Raw genomic sequence first — 25,246 nt, 5'->3', positions numbered from 1 at the left:
CATCTTGATGACTTAATTTATTCGAAAGAGCATTTGTTGTCTATAAAGGTATAATTTTTTTTACATTTAGACATGGGGTGGTAATTGTTTTTTCTTTTTTTTAACAATTTTGTTGTATTGTAAACACTTCCATTCCAGTATTTAACAATGTTATTGTTATGTGTAGTGTATGAAAACAATAAACACAAAGCTAATTGAGCACTCCCTCCTCTCCCTTACTTGTGTGTGTGTGTGTGGGGGGGGGGGGTTGGTGGAGTCAGAAAGTCTCTGAAAACCTTTATCACCTCTATATCCCTCAGGAAACCTGGGTTACATCGTAACCATCTGTTTATCTCTATGCCAATCTATATGCCATAGAGATAGGCACAGTGCTTATCTCTATGCCATCTATATCCCATAGAGATAAACGGATGGTTACGATGTAACCCAGGTTTCCTGAGGGAGACTTCTTTTGTTTATTTCTAAGGTGTGGCCCGCTGACTTAAAGATGGATGCAGTCTGATTATTTAAACAATCTTTGAGCAACAGTTGTACCAAAAGTTTGTGGCTTTGTGTTGTTATTGTCGTGGAGGTATCTTACAAATTGGACCTTGATGGTATGCAAACACATGGGAAAATTGCCATGGATTCTGTTACCATTAACCTACATAAAACAATAATAAATAAATAAATATATATATATATATATGTTATACTTTTACAGTATGTCACATTTGCATTCTAGTCATTTTTTAGTCATTGTGTTGTCACCAATATTATATTTGAAGGTTATCAGACAATGAATTGTACATTAGTAGTAGCAGATATGGATGTGTGGCATAGAACAGTTGTAATGAATAACTTCTGAACATGTTTAGAAAGGAAAGTCATTTTAATGTTAAAGGTCTTCAGCAGTAATTACACAGCTATGCACATGGCGATTGATAGCATATCAGTGGGTCTGCATTGACAGTCGTCCCTGATTACAGTACAGTAGCATTGAAAGTAAGGGCTTCAAGCTGAAAGGCACCAACATATAATCACAGTTGTCATAATGCTGAAAAGGAAAAAACAGCATTTAACGTTACAATGCAGTTTGTGTAAGAGTTTAACTACGTCTAACTTTACACTCTACCTGAACATCAATGAAGTACATGGCAAGTATCAGACGAAATACTCATCTCCTGACATCAACCACATTTCTGGCTCTTCTTGGTGGAAAATAAGACCTCTCATCCCATTAACAATCTTATAAAACATAAGCATACAAATAAAAATCATACATGCTACATGATGGAATTAGTTGATTCACAAACATAAGAGAATGCGTGTAAAAATGCTATAACAGAAGAGAAGAAAACTGTTTTAAGACACTAAAATCTTTTGTTCAGGCTTGATAAATGTTGTGCTTCCAAATCACCACCAGGGGGTGCAAAATAGATTTAAACGAACATGCATAAACATTCCATGATAAAATGCAATCCAGATAGAGTAAAAAATAGTCAATTTCAATATACAAGTAACTGGTGCTGTTGGCATGAAAGACAATCATATTGACATTCAAAGACTTTAATATCAAGATTATGGAATTTATGTTCACTCAGGTAGTCCATATCTCCACAGGTTGAAAATGTAGAAATCCCTTTCTGCTACAAAACCTGAAAAAGGCACAATCTTCTTCACTTACAGGTGAAACACTTAGACTGAACATGAAACGTTGTGTGTTTCAGCTGCAAGTGAACAAGGGAGTCTCCTGCTCTACCTTTTTAAAGCTTTGCACGAGCACAATGAAGAGAATTCAAGTCTGCAAAAGCAACAGTTAGAAATTCCCTCTTGAAATGTATGATGTGGAAAAATTCCCATGAGGTTGTGGTCTTGTCAAATGATGGTAAGGTTGTTTGGTGCAATCATTAAAAAAGGTTTATAGATGTGATATCATTTCATTTTCAAGAGAGTAAACACACTGTCTAGACTACAAGCCCACAGTAGACCTGATTTACTAAGAACACAGCCAAAGATATGAAATGAAATACCCAAGCTCTCTTCTATAGCCTACAGTATTAGAACACTGCTTTATTATTAGTCTCTAATTAAGCATTTAACTATACTGAGAATATTATATCATCCATCTGAAAGGTAGTTTGTTTCATCTATTTACATGATAATACTTCTATACATTCACCTTGTCCTGCAGTGAAGAGTAACTGTAAAAGAACTGTGTGTGTGTGTGTGTGTGTGTGTGTGTGTGTGTGTGTGCGCGCGTGCGCGTGCGCATATACAGTATGTGTGCATATTATGTATAATATTTGCTAAAGGACTGTGTCCAAAACGTCTTAGTCAAGTAAGCCTATAGCCTACATATCTTAGTCATAGGTTTGTTTTGTTGACAATTTGAGTCACAAATCACCAAATTGTCAACATATTGTCCTTCTCCTGCAAACAGTCATGCAAACATAGGACTTTATTTCTAGTGTTTATCAAAGACCATATAAGTACATAAATGAATACTACTGTGATTATAGAGATTTCCCAGAAAATAATTCATACAACATGAAGTAAAATAAACCAAAAAGACAAATCAACTAAAACTGAAATACCTTTAATAACCTTAAATACCCATTCACTACCTCAACCAATAAGGTCGGTTGCTGTCAAGCAACTGCAGAGCGTTGCATGTATAGAAAAGATTTGTTTGTCCGTAGCATAGAGGACTGGCTGGTTCATTACAGCACTCTGACTGTATGGCGTTTGTATAAGGGCACACACCACATCTGGGTGTGAGTATACCTAAAAGTAGGAGTGGGTGGGACAATATATATATATATATATATATATATATTGAAATAATTTTAGTGAGGCATTATTTTGTATCCTTACTTTAAACATTTTAACTTCACACTTGGAGTCGTGGACAAGTTGCAGTCAATGTGTGTTAAAAGAGGCACTATGCACTATGTTGTACTTTACATTGTTTCATGTCAATTCTGTGAATAAATAGGCCTACATAATTCCTGCCTTTTGTTTTTAGGGGTATTTTTCCCTCTTCAGTTACACAGATATCGTGATATATCGTACATGAAACTTCCTGCAATGTATCGATTATCGCTGTATCGTGATACAGCGTATTGACTCACCGTATTGTGAGTTACTCTGCGATTCCCACCCCTACCTATAAGCATGTATCTATGTAAAATGTGTGCATGTGGGTGTGTAGGCCTATGTCTCACACCCCGGCAGGGCTTTGGTCTCCGGACTCGGACGACGAGAGGGACAGGGAGCAGCGACGTCTCTTGGCGACCCCGGCGCCCTGCAGCATGCTGGGGTGGAAGGCGGCGTGGCGTCGGGCGTGCTTGGTCAGGTGGTCGCTCCTCATGAAGCACTTGTCACACAGCGGGCAGGTGAAGCGCTTCTCGCCCGTGTGTGTGCGGTAGTGACGCGTCAGCTCGTCCGAGCGCGAGAACTTCTTGCTGCAGTCTGGCCAGGTGCACTCGAACGGACGCTCGCCTGAGGAAACGGAAACACACACAGGTTTGTATGACTACTTGTTGTGAGGACTTCTTCCCATTGACTAGCCCAGTGGTTCTCAACGTGGGGTCCGGGGACCACCAGCGGTCCTTGAGGTGGTTCCAGGGGATCCCCAGGGGGTTTACAGCAAGGACATTTACAGGAAGTTAACAACTATTTTGATCATAGTTTTCACTGTTATCTCTCTGCCTGCAATAAAGATAGTCATGGAATTCTGGCAAAATCACATTGATTGAATGATAAAAAATATTGTCAGATTTGGGCTCAAGAGACAAAATACATATCAGATGGAGGTCTGTAGCTCTAATGTGGAGTAAATGAGTGGTCCTTGATCTGAAAAAGGTTGAGAATCACTGGACCAGCCCCACCAGCCCCACCAGCCATTTCCAAATAGACCATAGAACATTCATCCCTGCCACTTAACCTGTACTACCTAAACCTAATCCTAACCTTAAATCTGTCTAAACCCAATCCTAAATTTGGAAAAGTGAGGAATGGCAAAATGTCCTCACTTTGGAGGATTCTTCCAATCTGACCCTCTCAAGTATAGAAAAACACACAAACACCCACAGCTAAGCAAGTATGGTATGGGGAGGAGTTTAAGTACAGAGTACAAGCTTCATCAAACAAGGTTGTTTTTGTCTGTGTGGCAAATCAAACTTTTACGAAACAGAACTGCTTGTATGTTCTAGGAACGATGACAAAGCATTCCGATTGAGAAACATGATAAAGCTCACACGGGCCTCATGTATAAAAAGCTATATAAGGGTTACACCCACCTCGAGCTCCCCCGCCTCCACGTGCTTCCCCTAACCACATGTCTGCTCTTGTTTACAACCCGCCGCGAGGGGAGTGGAAGGGGATGACGTATGAGGAAATAGTGGTGCAGGGAGGGTTATCTCCGGACAAGAACATGTGGGCACTGGGGACAACAGTGTCGCAGTGACCCGCATGTGCATCATGTGAATCATAAACTAGTATGATCAGGTTCACATTTGTTACTCTGTAACCTCGAACCAGGATCCCTGTAATTAAAATACACAAATAAATAAATCTGCTAAACTGGCCTGCAGGCTGCAATACATTCAAATGCCTCTCTTGCGATGCATCTGGGAACACCGTATCCTACTGTAGGCCTAACAGATGGAGGCCTTATCACATCTGAGCTATTTACCATGCGCCACAATGTGGGCGGCGGCACACAGTGTTCCCAGATCAGTCTGTGTGTCAACAGCATCAACAGACCCCCCCCCCCCCCCTCCTCCTCCTCTCTCTGACCTGCTGTCGGTCACGCCTCCGACTGAGCAAATCCATACTAGGACGACCATTCCCATATTCTGTTATGCTTAAACATGTGATCTCTCGCTCACTGTTGTCATATTCCAAAGGACATGAACTCCTACACACCCTCCAACGCAGAATCATATTCCCATGTGTGTGTCTCTGTCATTCTCAAAAAGTGATTGGTTTCTGTAGTGACATTTATCCTGCTTTATGATTGGCTATAGTCAATGACCTTTCGGTTATAAATTAAACACCATTACAATTATTATATATGGGCTATGCCCTAATAATTGCAATAGCCTAGCCAGTGAATTCATTTTCGTAAGTAAGATAGTGTGTTCATGCTAACCCAAATATAACCCAAATAGTGGTTTTATGGCCAATGTCCTTACTGTGATCGGAACACACACGACTGAATTATGATGGAAGTGACGCAGAGCTGTATCGCTTCCATCAACAGAGATGATATGATGCTGCTTGTAGGCGTGTCACCCGAACCACTCACCGGTATGGACCCTGAGGTGGGCCTTGAGGTGGGACGACTTGCCGTACGTCTTCCCACAGCCGCTGAAAGGACAGCAGTGCCTCTTCTCGGGAGACTCCTGCCTCGTCGCCGCCTTTTTATCCCGGAACAGCCTCGGTCTCGGTCTGTCCCCGGTGCTCAACCGGCAGGTTTGCCGCTCCGCCTTGTCCTGCGTGGCGGCATCGGTTCCACTGAGACATCTGACATCTGCGTTAGGACTGCATTTCTTTAAGTCCAACAAAATCATTGCCACCATCAATAGAGTCCTGTTCTCCTGGTTCTCTTTCGGCGTGTCCTCTGTCGGTCCCGGAGGTCGGCTACTGGAGAGACACTCTGCAGAGAAATCTACCTCCGACATCATAGAGCAGATAGATCCCTGTCCCGCGTACCCGGAATGGAAAAAGGCAACAACAACAAAACAAATCTTCTCAAATCAATACAATGGGCTAATAGCCTACCCCGACAACACAGTAATCACACTACACTCTCTTCCCAGGAAACATGTGGTTAACCGGCGGCCACACGTGTCGTCTTCAATGTGACCATTCCGCAAATGGTGCGTTTTCTTATTGAGGGCTACAGGGCGTATTATGCTAAATAATCCCCCCTCAGGAAAGATAGCAGTTTGAATCGCCTCCTTCTCTCTCTGAATCAAACTACTACACTACAGCCTCCCTGATATTAGAACAGATCAATGAAGCAAATCGTCAGTCGATTCAGCTGTTGTGTCCCCGTATAGGCTATTCTGCTCTTTGTGTGCGCTCTCACATGCGTCAACTTGCCCTGTACTGTGTGAAGCGCTTCTCTCAACTCCAAGAAACAATTTCGCGGAATCCCACGGTGTCATAATAAAACAGCACTGTAATTGGCTGGGGGGGAAACGTGACTCGGTTTTTGGAATTGCCCATTCATAGATGTGACTGACAGGTGAGCTGGCCAATCGTAGGTAGTTGGAAGGATGACAGGCCTCGTGTTGCCTTCAATTGCTGCCAGATAGTTCCAATCCTGCCCCTGTGGATTATGGGCGTCAATTAGGAAATTTAATCTCGTGGGTTTTTACATAATGGATTTTACTATTAAACGTAGAGCAAAGATCAAACAAAATCGCCAAAGGTGTAGGCCTATTGGAAGTCACATCTAGGCCTGATAATAAAAATAAATAAACGATAAAATAAATCCACACCAGAGTATTCGGGACCAATGGCCCCTGTCCCTCCATGCTGTGTGTCTGTGGGAAGAAATACGTATGTATCCCATTGATCTAATAAGAATAAGAATAAGAATACGAATAATAATAATAATAATATTGTGTCAACATCATTCCGTATAGGTAGGTAGGTAGGTAGGCTAGGTGTAGAAAATCTGTTACAAAATAAGATGCATTGAGTATTTCCTTCATGGTCTAACAGGATGGTATCAGCAGCTGCAGCACTTGAATGCAGCATCACATCACAACACGCTGCAGGGAAGGAAAGGGTCAGACTCGGAGCACACTACAAAGACAAAACAAACGTCAAAGTGTTTCCATTGTTCCACTATAAGACTTTTACATGGACCCTTTAGTTTTGTTTCTAGATTTGTAAAGTATCATATCCTTTACTATGGGGCTGTGCCTGTGTGTGTGTGTGTGTGTGTGTGTGTGTGTGTGTGTGTGTGTGTGTGTGTGTGTGTGTGTGTGTGTGTGTGTGTGTGTGTGTGTGTGTGTGTGTGTGTGTGTGTGTGTGTGAAAGATAAAGATAAAGAAAGACAGAGAAATACAACTGTAATGATGCTGATGTATCTGAAACGTGGGAACACACCAGAGTTGCAAATAATAAATGATAATAATAATAACAAACAACAACAACAACAAAACATGCCTACAGCCGCCCTGTCCCCTAAATCCTACATTATTTGCGTGTTTGAGTTAATGTGGGCGTGGAGATGTTGGCTGCAGCTGAACCATGAGCTGAACTCGCTGACTGTATAGCTGAACTTTTGTCACTCTTCAGTAGCCAATGGGCGGCATACTAGTGTTGCTGTATGTCCCGCCTACTGCAAAACGACTGGCGCTATACAGTTAAGGTCAAAAGGCGATCTTCAGACTACAAGCTGCCTGTTGATGATGGGCCAATAGCAATAGACTTAATTATTGCCATGTTAAAATCTTAATTGTTTATATAGGCTACATGCTGTTTTGGACTTGAGGCATAATTTTACAAGAAGTTAATATACCGTCCATACATTTCCCCCCTTTCTTCTTTGTACACTGTAGGCTATTATTTCCAATGGTTCACTTTATAGACGTAGCCTAGTTTTGGTGTATTTTTTTAAAGTATCCATCTCAAATTTATTGTCGGATTTACTAGCCTATAGTTTTTCTTTATGATGATGATGGGGGATAGTAGCCTGCTGCAGGTTGCCCACTAATATAGGCCTACCTGACAGTGTCAATTCCAACATCCTCCTATCATGGCACCCAACCAGGGGTTAGCATTAGAATGACTGACACATCAATACATAAATCTCTGACATGAAAGGAGATATGTTTTACTGCCTTGTTTTCTTAGATGTAGCCAACCCAGACCCTGCAGCTCATAACACTTTAGCTGGAGGAATGTCTCACTTCGTCCCCCAACCCCCCTGCAATTTCACAACCATGGCCTAATCCTAAACTAGCACAGTGTATCCTATATATATATGCCATTGTCCTCAACATTACACTTGACCTCCTCAGGGACACGACCAGAGTAATATGACACAGTGCATACAGTAATAAGGTTTATATCTTGTCAGTAAGGTAAATTGCATCAACTCTGAATACAACATGCAGCTGTCTGGTCTTCTCTGTTGCAAACTCAATAACGTTAACCTCGCAAGTCAGCTTGATTCGCACAAGATCATTAGATCAGATCACACAACAAAACCATTTGGCAGCGTCAGGTTAAATGTGCATTGCATTCATGGGTCTGCTTTGATCAATGCAATATTTTTCTTATTTTATAACCTTGTGAGTGGAGAGTCAATAGGACATTTAATAGCCTATGTACACTAGAGTAGAGGATAGAATGTGCAGCCAACAGGCTTGGAAGTGTAACAGGACCCTCAGTGAAAAACCAAGAAGAAAAACAAAAGACACAAAAAAGAACTCCCCATGCACCCAATGCTGTGGGCGGTTCATTCAGGGACAGAGTTCCTAGAAAATCCTGCTCGGTTTGGGGGAGTATATTGTGCAATGTTCCATCGTGCCACTTGGCATATGCTCCATAGTCATCCTTACATGCACTCTTCCCTTCAGCTGTTTATATGAGAATAATATGGTCCAGCCAAGGAAATGGGCCCACCTAAATTAACAGGCTATCCCCAAAACGCTTTTATAGCACATTATAGCCCAAAAGTAAAGTATGTTCCCCTCAAGGATAGCCTATATCAGGGGTGCCCAACCTTTTTTGACCAAAGATCTACTTTTCAAGTAGCCAGCCTCCCGAGATCTACCAGTCCAGTTTCAACATCGCTAACGCACACACATCGTTTCCAGCCTGCAGTAACTAACCTCACAACACTTTCTCGTTGTCCCACAACCACTTGACATTAGGGCTGTGAATCTTCACTGGCCTCACGATTCGATTCGATTACGATTCAGAGGGCTACGATTCAATTCGATTACGATTATCGATGCATCTCGATGCATCTTAAATCGATGCATCACTTTTTTTCCCCAATACATGATTTATTTTTTCTCACTTTATTTTTTTCTCACTGTGTGGCTACTTTTAAAATAAAAGTGCATTTGGAATTGCATTGTATTATGATCCATAATTAAAATAAACAACTGCATGTACTTCCATTATATTTTATTTGATTATAATTTTTTATTTTTTTTATAATCGATTTTTGACGCGATCGACCTGGGGTCAGTCTGCGGTCGACCAGTAGACCACGATCGATTGGTTGGGCACCACTGGCCTAGCCTAGGTAAACCCAGCCCCCACGTGACCTGCTCTCTCAGTTCCCAGTCACTAGTGACTGAGAACAGGTCTGAGAGCAGGTCACGTGGGGGATGGGTTTACCCAGGCTACCACTGGCCTATATCATGATGATGGGCTAAAGTAGGCTACCTGATCCATTTGATGGAATAAGGAGTGGAAAAGTCACAATGCAGACAGAAGAGTTTCATCCCCCCTCTGAACAGCTGCAAAAATATCTTCAACATTTAGGCTATCTTCTGCATTGCACAAATTAAACTGTGGGAAACAGATGTATTCACATTGTTACATTTTCAAAATAGAATCATATTCCTACTGTACATAGGCTAGGCCTATAGAAGATATTTTAAAATCCAAAAAAGAACTACAGTGATCTTATAAATAGGTAGGCCAGGCCTCTTTTACAAATATAATACTATCCTACTGTAACCTACAGTATGCTATAAGAATACTACTAGCTACATGAATGTTATACCACAGTAATAACAACACAAAGCAGCCTACAAGGCTGCTATAAACTATATTGAGCAGCACAGACCCTATAGGAATATTGAGCATTATTGATTTCTGGTTGCAGCGAGTCCTATCCCGTCCAATGTGATAACTCCGCCTCCACCCATTCACCTCCTCCAAGTTTCCAAGAAACAAATCACAGCCTGACACCGCCCCCTTTCTTCACTGAAAGTAAACATTTCCCCAGAAGAGGGGAGGAGGTGTTTCTCCGTCCTGTGGCTGCTGCTGTAGCCTACCCCGCGGTGCATATATCTGGGTCACGGGGCTGTTGACATATAGCCTAACATATAGCTAACAGCAACATGACCCAGATGCAAACCTCATCTGTCTGAGTCTGACACAATCACTGGCCTATCAGATATGAGGTTTGTTTTTGACTGCAGAGAGGGTTTGTGTGTGTGTGTGTGTGTGTGTGTGTGTGTGTGTGTGTGTGAGAGAGAGAGAGAGAGAGAGAGAGAGAGAGAGAGTGCACGTGTGTAACCGGAGTACAGAATGTTCCCTTCCCTTCCGTGCACTGAGTGTGAACCGGTGTAAACTGATGCACCACTGCTGACCCACTCCCAAGTAGGTGAGTTATATATGGACTGGACCCTCCCCCACCCCGCACAGGGTAGTGGACTGGACACTCCCACCCCGCACAGGGTAGTGGACTGGACCCTCCCCCACCCCGCACAGGGTAGTGGACTGGACACTCCCACCCCGCACAGGGTAGTGGACACCCCCACCCTGCACAGGATAGGGGACTGGACACCCCCACTCCGCACAGGGTAGGGGACTGGACTGGACACTCCCACCCCGCACAGGACCGTTGAGGACTGGACACTCCCACCTCGCACAGCGTAGGGGACTGGACACCCCCACCCCACACAGGGTAGGGGACTGGACACCCCCACCCTGCACAGGGTAGGGGACTGGACACCCCCACCCTGCACAGGGTAGGGGACTGGACACTCCCACCCTGCACAGGTTAGAGGACTGGACACTCCCACCTCGCACACGTTAGAGGACTGGACACCCCCACCTCGCACAGCGTAGGGGACTCAACACTAGCCTAGGTAAACCCAGCCCCCACGTGACCTGCTCTCTCAGTTCCCAGTCACATAGTGACTGAGAACAGGTCTGAGAGCAGGTCACGTGGGGGATGGGTTTACCCAGGCTATCTCAACACACCCACCCCGCACAGGGTAGAGGACTGGACACTAGTGTTGGAGTCGAGACCACATAAACTGGGACTGAGTCAAGACCAAGACCGAGGTGGTGCGGGTTGGGGGTTGGCGAGACCGAGTCAAGACCAAGACTGAGGGGGGGTGAGACCAAGACCAAGACCAGACCAATGAGAGACCATTTTCAAGACCATGATGAGATCATGATGGCTTACCCTTTACACCATTGCTCTGCTAACAATGAAATAAATCATTATTTAGGAATTTTAGTCAAATACAAATGGCTGTACAGTATATACTCAGTGACAGAAGGCAATCCCATGATCTGAAATACTACAATTCCATATCAGTGACCTTCAGAAAGGCTCAACACAGTGGGCAGAATGAAGTGTAAAAACACCTTACTGTTGCAAAATTATGACTCCCCAAACGGCAGCCACTGATTGGTAAATTATAATAACCTGGCTGTATATATGATCTGTATGTGGGAGTATGCTGCTAATTAACAGAAGCATTAGTCTATAGTGGTTATGTTGAAACAAACATTTATTTGAAATGTAAACCTGTTGGTCTGCAGTAGAAATAATTTCACACAATGGAAAACAGGGTTTTTCCTGGCTCAGAATGGGCCTTGTGGTCTCGACTGCAGGTCTTGAAAGAAAATCCAGAGTCTGGCTTGTCCGAGACCGAGTCAAGACCAAGACCGAGGGAGGGTGAGTCCAAGACGAGACAGAGACCATCAAAATGTGGTGTTGGTCTCGAGGCCTTGGTCCAACACTACTGGACACCTCCACCCCGCACAGGGTAGGGGACTGGAAATCCCAGTCCAGCGGCCTTCTCTGTCAACGAGGTCCAATCATTGAAGCAATAAGCCACCAGAGACAGTTGACAATGATTTAAGAACACAACAGAGTTCACCAAGTGACACCTGTCCCGTTGCTCAGCAGCAGCCTCGGCACAGCAGGGGAGGGAGGCTGACGCCCTGCGACAACTGCAGAGCAGCTCGTGTGCTGCGCCTCATTAGGCTATTCCACGGTTTACACACTGTGTGCCCCTTTGATGTTTTATGAGCTCCACAACAACCTACTTATATATGCCCCCAATTTGTAGATCACACCAAGACATGCTGCTCCTAGTGTTGCTTCTTGATCCGTGACTACAGCCCCTCTCTCTCTCTGTGCCTACCTGTGTTATTTATGTCACACAACAATTACGTTTCTCTGTCTGTCTGTCTGTCTGTCAGTGCTAAAACTCACACATGCTTTTTAACTTGACATGCTTTCACCTCTCCCATTCACAAGTAGCCTAGGCTATCACTATATAGGCCTATCAGTCATTTGTCATAATTTTGTTGCAGACAGTGGCAGCAGTGCCAGGTGAGGTGAAAACAGGAGAGACACTTTATACCAAATCTATTTAATTTGTTTATTTAACAATGCATGCCAGACATGATCCTATTCACATTGAAGAATACAGATTTGTATTTGCATCCAAATACTCACTACTGTGATTTCACATTCTCTCTCTCTCTCTCTCTCTCTCTCTCTCTCTCTCTGTCATCTTTACAGAAGGTCTCTCTATCTTTCTCTTGGTCATCTTTACAGAAGGTCATCTCTGTACACTCTTGGTGGAAGAACTGCATGCATTTAAGGTGAGACCAGTACTTAAATAAAGTGAGACCAGTATGGAGGGTGAGTCCCTGTCAGTTGTAAAAGCAAGACATCAGCAATTATTGCAGAAAAACAAAAGAAAAAAAAACATTTACGTGGACTTGTCTTTAGCTAACAAGTACTCACTGACAGGTCATGAGTGTGAGTGTGTGTGTGTGTGTGTGTGTGTGTGTGGGGGGGGGTAAATCTCTTGATTATAATCATATGCTCATGATTACACAAAACTGTAAACTACAGTATAGGAAAATATTGAAAAAATACTGTACATTGGGATTTTGTTGGATTGCGTTGCATTGGCACACCTCTCTGTTAGGCTATTGTCATCTACATGTCAGGGTAGACACAGTGTACACACACCCAGTTATGCACACACACATCCTCACACAAATCCACACACACACCCCACATCCCTTCAATTTGAACTAGCAATAGCTTGCACTACAGCCATGGTGAAGATACACAAAAACATTTAGAGAATCATGCACACATGAGTTCATAAGTGCCATGGACATGTAGACTATATTGTTTTATTACTCACTATAAGGATTAAGGAAATAAAAAAGGAGATAAAAGACCTTCAATATCATTGCTATATTTTAATTTCCTATTCAAAAACCTACACCTCTGTGTCCACACAGTCATCTGTTTTCACACTACTGACTGAGCCATGATGCAACATGAAGGTGCGTTGAGCTGTACTGCCCTCTACTGACTGAACCATGATGCAACATGAAGGTGTGTTAGAGCCCTGTATTATGGCGCGACTCCGAGGGGGCCCTGAGGCCCGGCCCGACCCTAGGGGTGGGCTAGGGCCGATTTTCACATCACTAGCTAGGGCCGGGGCCGGGGCCGGGGCCGGGGCCGGGGCCGGGGCCGGGGCCGGGGCCGGGGCCGGGGCCGGGGCCGGGGCCGGGGCCGGGGCCTGGCCTGCCTGTTTTTTATTTTGTTTTGTTTTTTAATGTTTGAACTGACATATTGTCGTGTTCAGTGTTTTAATGCAGTCAAACACATAAGGCTGAGAGGGAGGTGGTGTAGGGCCGGGGCCAGGCTCGGGCCTGCAATTCTGACAAGCCGTAGGGCTCACATGGGGCTCGGGCCCAAACATGTAGGGCCCGGGTCGGGCTAGGGCCTAGATTTGAGGCCCATGCAGGGCTCTAAGGTGCGTTGAGCTGTACTGCCCTCTACTGACTGAGCCATGGTGCAACATGAAGGTGAGTTGAGCTGTACTGCCCTCTACTGCCTGAGCCATGATACAACATGAAGGTGAGTTGAGCTGTACTCCCTCACCTGGTTGTCTGTCTCTACATCTGCCACAGCACAGAGTCCAGCTCAGCTCCATTCCATTTGGTTTGGTAAGGTTTGGTTTGGTTCAGCAGGGATGTGTGTGTGTGTATGTGTGTGTGTCCTCTGGAGTTTGGACTGTCACTACTGTGTGTGTGTGAACAAGGTGTCTGTTGAGTTGTGTGGAGACATTCTATCGTACTCGATCACGTTTCCTGAACGCAAGAAAACACAAAAAAAAGATTTCCCCAAGATCCCAGGAGATTCTGGGTTAAATTCATAAAGCACAGTGATTATATCAGAAGCCTTCCTTTTTGGTCTTTCTTTCTTTGAACATGATACCTTGCATCACTCTGGGGGTGAAGTTGTCCCTGAGCACTGACTTGGGTTCAACTTTTCCTCTCCAAAACATAACCTAAAGCTTTGTGAAGAAAATGGGAAAACGGATCCCCGACCAGCATCGAGAGGCAACATCCTCCTGTTCCCGCCTCTTCTCAGTGGCTGTGAGCGGGGATAAGGCAAATCATTCAAATAAAGCGATGCGCACACAGAGTAACTGCACTAGCATCACCCACCCTGCTGTCTTTTTATCTGCATCCTTGGCCACTCAGTGTTTTGTGCAAAATGTTTCCTCAGTCACGCAACCATTGCTTTCCCCAATGCGATCTTTTTGTACAGTTTGTGGTGTGCCATGCATGCGGATGCAAATAAATGCCCTTGTAAGGGATGACACAGTCTACCAACTACAACAACGCCCCACTCTGCACAACATATCTGTTTAAAGAGAACAACACAGGTCAGTGAGTGTAAGCCACAGCCATACATTGAAAATAATCACTGATATTTGGGTTCTGTGATTGGGGAGAAAACAAAGATGGAAAAGTGTCACAGATTTTGAATCAATGCAGTCCCCATGTAGTCCACCCTTGCCCAAAAGGCACCCTATGTTTGGTAATGCCAGCAGCTGTGTATTGCCATGTCAACTTTACATTAGAAAATTCTCATGACAGCTGCTTGATAAAACATACAATAGAAATTATTAAATACTTGAAATATGATTGAAATGTTACAGCATATCAGACAATTCTATAATATATTTAATAAATAATATAATACATCCGTATTTAGTGCTTGTAGATCATCATCTTTTATTCAATTTAAAAGCTTAATTAGAAAATACTTAAAATTAGACAAAAATAGCACTGAGAAGATATAAATATTCATTTAGTAATTCAAACAGGCATTTAATTATTAATAATGAGCAAGAAAATATGTCAATAAATAGAATCAGTCTCAAAATAAATGCAATATGATTAGATTGGATTGTAATATTGATGAAATATAAAACACAAACATAAAAAAAAAATCTGTTTAAGAACCTGTTCTATTAATTTCACCTATCTTATCTTTACAAAGCTATCATAGAAGGGCTTCCTATTACTCCTACACCTTCTCCATCAGAGTCATGAATAAATAAAAGAGAATTTTAAAACACTGATCTGGCTTTCATTTTTTTTGAAGAAAGAAAAAATCCCTCCATGTCACTTAAAATGCATGCCTTTCATTATCTGACTGAAGAATGCATATAGCTGACAGCAGCACACTTTCAAGTTTAAAAGTAGAGGAGCTCTTTCTTTTGGAACTGAAGATATTTGCCATTCCCTTCTTAACTCTTGAAATGTACATGGTTTGTAATGGACTTCGTGGTCAGACAGGTCTGCATTAGAAAAGTCTCCTTTTTGCAGTGGCTGCCTGACTTCGAATGAAATTACAAAAATAACGGAGAAAAGCAAATGAACGACAGTTATGGAATAGATGAAGGACGGATCTGTTGGTTGTAGGCTCGTGTTAAAACGTGCCAAAAACATGGAGGGCTGGGCTAGAAGAGAACCACTGTTCCTTCAGTTAGTACCTATAGTGGAATGATTTTTGGTGTTGCGTGCAGGCAAAGGTGGTTCAGGCATTACTGTATTTCTGAAACAGGCTCATAGCGCCCTCTTGTCACTACTTTTGCAATTGCACTTGTTAAAGCTGACTAGAATAACGTTGGGAGTTGGGACTAAAGTTCTTCTCCTAGCAATAGTTAAGATTTCACTGACCATACAGCCTTGTAGGGTTCTCTGTGTGTGCGTGTGTGGGTGGGTGGGTGTGCGCTCGCGCTTTTACATTTACAAAACTCCCATCTTCTTTCTTTTGTGACGTATTGGCCCTCAGTGATTTGACTGCCTTCGTTTCACTTTCCTGATACACAGATTGATGCCTAGCCTCCACGCTCTGCCACAAACATGCCAAGTAAAACAGTGGACGCTAGTCACTTTCTGATCATTGTTTCTTGCTCTTTTCACATGGCTAATTAAAGCTCTAGCATCTACTGTTCCATAGCCTGATCACATGACCTCCTATTCTGTTTCGTTCTGCGGATCAGTCTGGCCTCCAGCCCGCCTCCAGCGATTTCCAGAAATTACAAAGTGCACGGGCCAATCAGGGACCTGCCTCGTAGTTGACAATGTAACCGGCCAATCAGGGATTCTGCCTGCTGGCAAAACAGAATGGCGGCTCCTGAAGGAAGGAGCGGTAATGTTAACGCTAGTAGAGTAAACACAGCCATAAGTGCAGTTATTGCAGAAATAGACTCAATAACAACAATTAAACAAAAACAAGAGTAAATGCACCAGCGGAGTTTCTCGGCAGAAAAGATGTTTTTCGCGGTTCTTCCGAGTGGATTTGGCGATGCCGATTGGCTGAAGGAGATGTCTGTCAAGGCAAGTATTACCACCCACTGAAATTGATGTGGACGGATTGGAGTCCAGACTGACACGTAAACAGAACATGAGATCACGTTATCAGGATGGTTTTTCCCGGGCTGACTGTTCCAGTCACTACACATAGAGGACACTTGATTACCATCTGCCAAAACATGAATAATATTCAAACAGTTAAAAGTGACAGTTTTGTGGATAGCATGGCTAATTTTAGTTCATGGTGAGCGTGAAGCCCTTTTAAAGTGTTAGACATTATGGGGGCTAATCAATGATGCTATAAGTAATGGACAAAATTCAAATATAATTTTGTGATTACTTCCACAAGACCAAAGCAAAAACATTGCATTTATTTGAAAGGTGTATTTGTGTCGGGGACAAATCATTGCCATATTATAATTATCAGTGCATGAAAATAATCACTCATTCACACTGGTATTCTTGCTTCTTCACTTTTATGTGGAAATATACCAACGGAAATATACCAACAAGGTCTGTTTCCACATAAAAGTGACGAAGCAAGAATACCAGCGTAGTCGAGTGATTCTTCTCACGATACTCTGAGAACCTGGAGTAAATGAAGGTGTGCAAACAAAGTTGATAATTATCATCAGTGCAACCAAGAAGGCAGATCCTTTCTGATGGTTCCAAACACTCACTGATTTCCACATTACGCAACCAAAATAACTTTTTTCTCTTTATTACTAATGCTTGGGTCTTACAGGGTAGAGCTGGATTATATGAGGAGAGGAAAATCTAACGAATGCTAAGTTTGTTGTGTGACAATACTGACCGCCATTCTTGGACATTACGAGGTGGCCATGCCATTTTATTTTTTCAACTTCCTTTATTCTCTCTCTTTCTCTCGCTCTCTCTGACTGACAGTTTCTATCATATAATAGAGCTAAAAGTTACAGTATACTTTCTTTGACTAGCATGGTGATGATATGTGATGTAACACAGTGGCAGAAAGTCTACTTGACGTAAAAGGTGGTGGGTGGAAGACATACACATACACCTTCCATTGCCATAACACCCCATTGAGAGTTACTTAGCTACAAGAGGAGGTAAAAACTAGCCTAGATTCATAGCTCTTTGTTTTCGACTGGTAGGACCCCTATCCCTCCCCTCCTGATCCAGGGTGAAGTTGCCCTAATGCTGGCTATGGATCAACTTTCCATCATTGTTTCTAACAAAAGTGAGAAAATTGACAATCTAGCCCAGATCAGCATCTATGGACAACTTTACCCTGATTTCACCTTTGCCCCTTGCCCTTTCCATGTTCTTCCCTGGCCCTATGAATGTGTAGAGTGTGCTGACCAGTGTCCTCGTTGTCACGTATAGTTTTGTCTATCGAAGCTGCGGAAAGACGACGGAGTAGCCAGCTTCCTCATGGAGAGGCTGTCAGTCTTGGCTGTCTCAGGCCGTGCCCCAGACTTGCTCCTGAGGAATGGGTTTCTGGTTCCTCCCAAGCCCCGCCCCCCCGGCCCAGGCCCCCTGTCTGCCCCCAGACCAGGTCCCCTCTCCATCCTCTCACTCACCGACAGGCTCTTCCGGTGCGGAGGGGCCAGGGTGAGGGAAGGATGGGAGTCGTCTGAGGAGCAGCTGTTGGCTCGCTCCAGCCTGGATAAGGGGGAGCAGAGAGGGGCCCCACTGGACTCACCAAAGCCACCTGCACGAGGGGTATCAGGGGCCGGAACCAGGTCCTCAGGGTCCTCTGGATCAGACTCTGTGTGGCTAAGCTCTGCCTCTCTTTCCGGGTGAGAGGAGCCCATGTCTGGCGCCTTGTCAAAGGGGAAGGAGGTGGATCCTCCCGGGGATTGTGAGCGCTCTGCAGGGGTGTATGGAGCTGAGACGCAGCGCGTATCAATGCAGTCTGTGATGCTGGTGTACTCGGCTGCTTTCACCTGGACTCCTGGACCCAGCCCACTGTAGCAGCCTCGTGGTGTGAACATGAGGCTGTGGGACTTGACTAAAGGAGGCTCGTCCAGGAAGCCTGTGGCTGTGGTGGAGAGGTAGCGGCTGCTCTTGGAGCGCTCCAGCAGCCCTGCTGAGGGCGGGGGGGATGGTTCCATGTCCCAGGGAGGTAGGATGGTGTCTGGTAAGAGGTGGGCTGAGCACAAAGACAAATCAGCCGCCGCACTGTCGTCAAACATAGCTCCGGCTGTTCCACTGCAGCCTGCGCCGCCCTCCGAGTGCCTGTCGCCCGAACCGCAGGTGGCGGCGCTGCTGAAGTTCCGGCCTCCCGACAGCACTGCCTCCATGATCTCCGAATGGAGGGAGGAGTCTCTCCGGAGGGGCGGGGCAATACGGAGAGGATCAAGGAAGACCTCGGAAGGCTCCACCTCCTCAGAAGCGGAGACGTAGATATCGATGCATGATGATGGGCGGTGCTGCTGGGAGACCGACAGCATCGCCAGGGGGAGGGGCTTAGACTCCTTGGGGGCAGCGCCTGAGGCCACCGACTGTGAGCTATTGGCTCGGTGGAGACTGAATGAGCGTTCTTTGAAGAAGCTCTCAGCCCGTTCAGCTCCGATTGCTCGTTCACCACCACGACCACCTCCAACATAGAAAGAGTGCCTCCTAGTCGTCCGTGTTGCTATGCCAGTAGGGGAGGGAGGGGACATGGAACCCTCCGCTCCTCCCTCCAGCGCCTCCTGTAGACGGTAGGCGTTCCCCTCGTTGCTGTTGAAGCTGCTCTGGCGGAGGATGTACGCTGCATCGGGGCACTCACCCTGACGGAGGACGTACGCCGAGTCTGTGCAGTCCGACGAGGTCCGGGAACGGGCTTTGTTGACTTCACCGCGTTCGACACCTGTCACGCGCTCCAGCGCTACAGCAATTCGTCCAATTATCTCCTCCATTTGGGCCAGGCGAATGTCAACAGTCTGCAGCGAGGCCTTCATGAAGTGTTCCCTCTCATTGACTTCCTCCAGACGCATGGCCATGTTCTCCACCCTGGGAGATGGAGGAAGAGGCATAAGAAAAAGAGAAAAGAAAATAGATGAATATCATTGGAGGATGGCAGGGGGGAGCAAGAAAAATAATATTGTATGAAATATCTGTGTATGATATGTCTTGAGACATATCATACACAGATTCTGTGTATACACAGATTCTGTGTATGATACAGTATGTCTTGAGAAAGGTCCTTGTGACCGAAACGTCAACACTTTTTAATAACTCAATGCAGAGGTGAAGTGTGTGCTGGAATCATCTTTTTTCTTTTGGAAATCATATACAAAGTTTCTATAGAGTAAATGTGTTGACGTATATTGGTTCGGCATGTTTTAATATTTCAGATGACATCTTCAGTGTTGCCATGTCTGACCTTTCAGAAGTGACTCTGATCCTCTCATCATTGGAAGAGTTGAATCTGTCATCCTTCTCTCTGAAGTACTCTTCAATACATTGCTCCTCGAAGTCGTGAACCTTTTTCAGCTCATCCTCTGTGATGAAAAGCTCTGTGGATGAAAGGGTTGAGAGAAACGGGAGATTGCTTTAATGTCATATGTCTCTTTTATTTTGTGCAACATCCAAAACAGCTCTGTGTGATTGACAGTGACAGCTTTCAAGTGTTCCAATTTACAAAATGTATGCTTACTAATTTTAGGTAGCCTTGGGCTACACATTCTGGATTGGTTCTGGGACCTTTTGATAAACATCTTTGTTATCACCCAGACAGCTGCATATTAAAAACAATGAACTTCATCAGCTTGCAAAATTGCATCTCATTGTGTTGTCCCAACAGTGATGTGACTCAAGTGGAGTGCTTTCATCTGATATGATCATTATTGTGTCCAGTTGAAGTCACTATTGTTTGAGTTGATCAGATTTGTTGATTGGTTTTGCGCCACTCACTCAGCCCATAGTCTCGCTCGTCGTCGTCATGCTTGCGCCAGCGACAACACAGGTGCTTGAGGACCATAGTCATGTGACTGAAGACGATGAGGGGTGGAGGAAGGACGGGTCGGTCGTGGAAGGTCATGATCAGCTGGTAGCGCTGGAACTTCCAAACCTGGTTGGAGATGGACTTCACTTCGAAGAACGTGTTACTATGACGATGGACAACCAGGAGGAATTACATGACATCCACTGTCTGATAACTATGTAAACAAACGTATCAATGGCAAACCATACACTAGAACTGTTTCAAATAGCATATTGATCGGTTGATGGACTGGATTTGTTCATTTGTAGCATCTGTATACGGCCTGAGCTGAACCCAATGCAGTCACAAAGAATATGAGGAGATAGAAAGAAATGACAGCCAATAAATCATTGCTGTAATGCAATTACACACATTTAGCGCTTGTTTTTTTTACTCCAATTTGCACTTTTTGGTAATTACCGTGACAAGTGTGAAGTGATGATGATCACCGTGCTATAGTGTATCATACACACAGCAAGGCACAATAAGGGATCATTAGCATGAGAATGTCTTGGTGGAAGCAGCACCATCCCATTATGTTCATACACTTTGCCACCGACCTCTAATGACTGCGCCTTAACAGCAGCCCAAACAGCTGCTATCTCTCCCCCTCTCTCTCTCTCACACACACACACGCATGCACGCACACGCACACACGTGGACACACACACACGCACACACACATACACACATGCATACATACACACGCGCGCGCGCGCGCGCACACACACACACACACACACACACACACACACACACACACACACACACACACACGTAAGACAAGTCTAAAAGTCAGTTGTGCGCGTACTTTATGTAAAACAGTTTAAATTAGATGCTGCTGAGAGAAGAGAAGAAATCACAGAGAAATGCATAGCTTAGTGATCTTTGTCTCAGCTGCTGTTGGGCGTTGGTGGACAGAGAGGTATCGTCTTTGTAATCGTATTCCCCTGAATAAGTGTGTTTCAAGCACTGAGCGGTCTATGAGGCACCGAGGTGTCTGCAAGGTTATTATCACAGGTTGGAAAGTCGATGTAGGAAATATTTAGAGTGAGAGAGGTGACGTACTTGAACACAGCTATGAGGAGGTTGACCAGCAGTATGTTGGCCACCAGCAGGTAGCAGGCCATGATGGCTGGTACGATCCAGGCACCTGTCTTACAGGGAGGCAGAGCCACCACCGCCCCATCCTCTGTTGTGATGTTCTGACCACAGGGGGCTGCACACCAACATCAAACAAATACACACACACACACACGCACGCGCACACACACACACACACACACACACACACACACACACACACACACACACACACACACACACACACACACACAAGGATGTAAGTTAATACAAGGTATATGGTTTTATAAATAAATAAACATTAAACCATAATTAATCAGCTAAAAAAGACTAACAATGCATACAAATGTAGTATAGATGCACAAACAATAATAAAAACATGCACACAGACACACACAACAAAAGGAGAAGACATACAATATAATCAAGTAAATATCAAGTCAAATGAAAAGCCATACAAACAACAAAGAAACAAAGAGATAAGCAGACCAACAAATAGCAAATAAAATGCATAGCTGCATATTTTGCACACAAAGAAGAAGCATAATTTGTTCTTATGCTTCCTTTCTTAAGAAGGGACTGGAAGGAGTGGACGCTACAGTATAATGGGAGGGGCTCATGTGCTGAAATGTGCATCTGAAAAAAAAAGAAGTCAAAAATACATTCATCATGTATCACAACTTGTGTTCCCAATATATTTAAACGCGCAATGTTTAAAATATATTGTTGCATATGTGTGCCATAGCCTCGGTCAGTAATGGGTTTATTGCCTTGAATCATTTGAAATGTATTTAGGATACATACAGTATATTATTATGTTTTTTCCATCCGTGATGGTTCAGTTGCTGTGGCTTATGTGGGGAACAGTAAACATTTTGGTTTGCTTTCCTACAGGATTCATTCTAGTCATGCTCATCATTGCTTGATGTTTAATTGTTCACACAATGCAGCCCAAAGATAGAGAACTGAAGTAATTTTTCGATATTGAAATGATTTACCCTAAAAAAAAATTGGATTAAAAAACTCTGACAACTGAACCACGTGAAAAAACAGATTACAGATTATTAAAGGTGGTGGATATGCATATCCTGGCGCGCGCGCACGCACGTGCGTGTGTGTGCACTTGCGTGCGTGTGCATGTGTCTATGTGTGTGTATTTTACTTCTATTACTTGTATTTTACTGTTGTGGCATTCATATCTATATTTCTATGCTTACTTGTGTTACATATTGGGTATACTGGGAGCGATAATTTTGGCAATGTTGCAATGACTCCAGTGAGAAGCCGAGCTGGCGTAAAGGGAGGGTGACATGGTTTTTGTGACAGACTGTGTTAACATGGCAGGTTCACTTCTTCAAAATGAAGCAAAGACAAAGCCACAGTTAAAAATGGAGGGACCAAACATCAAGGGAATATCAAACTTTAACGCTTAAACTTTGATAGGTTCCCCTTGATGTTAGAACGAAAGTAATCACAACCGACCAAAAATAAAACCATACAAATATCAGAAAACAAATGAAAAGTGTACTGCCATGTAACAATGTCGATGGCCAGCAAGTACCAAAATTGGTCAGGATAAAGTTGCCCTTTGACTATAGCCTTGGGTCAAGCTAGTGATGTTCTCAGTCAAAGATGGTGCATCGCCTCATATAGTGGGGCCATTCATCCACTTAACATTTCCTTGAATAGGTTAGTTAGTTAGTTCTAGGAAAGCGTTGATATGGCTCGGTTGACCCAAGACATCCAAACCTGTGAGGGCAACTTTAACCTTGGACCTGCATGCACTCTTTTGTCTCGAGCGGCCTCTAGTGGTAGGAGTGAGTATGACATGGCGGAGGTGTTGGAGGAGGGATGATGGAGAGGTGGGGTATAGGTAGATCAAATTAAGGTCTATATCTATGGATTTACTGGGATTTTGAATGCACTGGGATGGACCAGTATTACGCCAGGCTCCGTGAGTTCGCCAGAGTTTTTCACTCCTAGGCCTGTGCCTACTATGCATATCTGAAACAAAGAACGAAAACATTATTTCAGATCTCTTCTCTTTGGGCCACTCCTCACATTCTTTACACACTCATACAGTATACTCCCATACAAATGGATAACAGCACACAGACACACACTCATACACACTCTCAAAGACATTTTTTCACAGACCCTTGTCACAATCAATATTTGATCTATTTTATTTTTTGTATATTGTATAGGCCAAAAATAAAACATGAAAAAATATTATTGTAAAATTGATGTCATGACCTAACAACTGTAGCAACAAATTTTCTCATGAGAATTGTAGTCATCCCCAATAAATCCTATGGCATATGGCAAAACATGATAGCCATTTTATTTCTTCATTTCTTAGATCACACTGTTCCCACTCCCAGCATTTGTATTTTACAGCATTTTAAAGAGTGCAGATGCCAATATGTGTTTGTAACCATGGTTGTAACTCTTTGTAATATGTATGTGTTGCATAAAGAAAGCGTCTGAGGAAGAGCCTGTGTGGCTCGAAACGTCATGCTGAAATAAAATAAAAACTTCAAACGGGAGCTCCAAAGGTGTGCGGATCACTTCTTTTTCACTGTCAGGTATATTTTGATCCAGCACCCAACCCAGTGGGTTTTTTGTCTTTTTTTATCCTCTTCATAAAGACACACGCATCCTTTGATTTCTGCAATGTGATAAAAGTGTATTCTGCCATGTTACTGTCATCTCTCTTCATAGTCCGGTACTATTCCGCCTGGATTAAACAGAAGATAAAGTTTATTTAGTAGTTGTGACACTTGGAATCTAGCCCTGAACTCACGGTCAATCTGGTCAGCAAACACCTCTCCGTAGATCATCCAGTAGGGCATGAAGAAGATGTTCCTGGCTAGCATCCAGGATGGGTCCTCATTAGGGTGGAGGATGGCCTGCCGAGCCACCCCAAAACTCATCAGCACCACCAGCATGATGATCACAAAATACATCATGTCGATCATCTGACAGAGGGAGGGAGGGCAGAGACGGGAGGAGAGTCACCAGGGGGAGGAGAGAAGAGAAGAGGGGGAGAAGTGGTTTTAAAAAGGGAGAGGAGAAGAGAGAAAGGGATGGGGAGCAGTAGGTAAGGTTAAAATGTTTGTGGAAGAGATGAGGTAAAACAAGAAGGAATGGATCAGGCAAAAAAGAGACAAAACAGGAGAAGAAGAAGGGAGATGTTGGTTGTGTAACACTGTTCCAGCCTCAGAACTCCTTCCAAAAGCTTGATAAATGATGGTCTGCATTTAGGTTTTTTGATTACTATCCCTCATAAAGTCTTGGGGGGTCAATCAAACTTTTATTTAATCGGTTCAAGAGTGAAACCTAAACTTTTTAAGTTGACTTCATTGAGATGAATTCCAAGCTTGATTAATATTACATTATTTACAACCTATTTTGTTTTGGGAGATTTTTTTCTTCTTCTTCTCTGTTACTGAAATAAATAAATAATCTGATGCAGTGACAGACCTCTTTATCTGGCTTCACATCAGTGTGCACTTAATGTCAAATGATCTCTCTCTGATTGCTAATTTCAAAGAGCGTTTGTGTCCA

General features: G+C 43.8%; 2 protein-coding genes across 9 annotated transcripts in view; both read right to left on the bottom strand.

The window, feature by feature from the left end:
- Positions 1–2,892: 2,892 nt before the first annotated feature.
- klf9 (Kruppel like factor 9) lies at positions 2,893–6,083 on the bottom strand. The gene is made up of 2 exons (XM_083644928.1): positions 5,294–6,083; positions 2,893–3,483 (listed from the first exon to the last, which is right to left on the bottom strand). Exons 1-2 carry the CDS (start codon positions 5,670–5,672, stop codon positions 3,203–3,205), a joined length of 660 nt encoding a protein of 219 aa, XP_083501054.1. The 5' UTR covers positions 5,673–6,083; the 3' UTR covers positions 2,893–3,202.
- An 11,913-nt stretch (positions 6,084–17,996) lies between these two features.
- trpm3 (transient receptor potential cation channel, subfamily M, member 3) overlaps positions 17,997–25,246 on the bottom strand; it is a gene marked incomplete at both ends in the record, with an annotated part of 249,023 nt that continues 241,773 nt past the window's right edge. For 7 of the 8 annotated variants that reach the window (XM_083643805.1, XM_083643806.1, XM_083643808.1 and 4 more), the window contains 5 exons: positions 17,997–19,620; positions 19,994–20,126; positions 20,524–20,717; positions 21,662–21,812; positions 24,483–24,657. In XM_083643805.1, coding sequence (XP_083499931.1) covers positions 17,997–19,620; positions 19,994–20,126; positions 20,524–20,717; positions 21,662–21,812; positions 24,483–24,657 — 2,277 coding nt within the window. Of the gene's footprint in view, positions 19,621–19,993; positions 20,127–20,523; positions 20,718–21,661; positions 21,813–23,584; positions 23,681–24,482; positions 24,658–25,246 lie in introns of all 8 variants that reach the window. The other variant, XM_083643804.1, reaches the window with a different exon arrangement.

The sequence above is a fragment of the Poromitra crassiceps genome (genome assembly GCF_964638095.1).
Source record: "Poromitra crassiceps genome assembly, chromosome: 10".
NCBI lineage: Eukaryota > Metazoa > Chordata > Actinopteri > Beryciformes > Melamphaidae > Poromitra > Poromitra crassiceps.
This window is presented reverse-complemented; position numbering and strand designations above follow the sequence as displayed.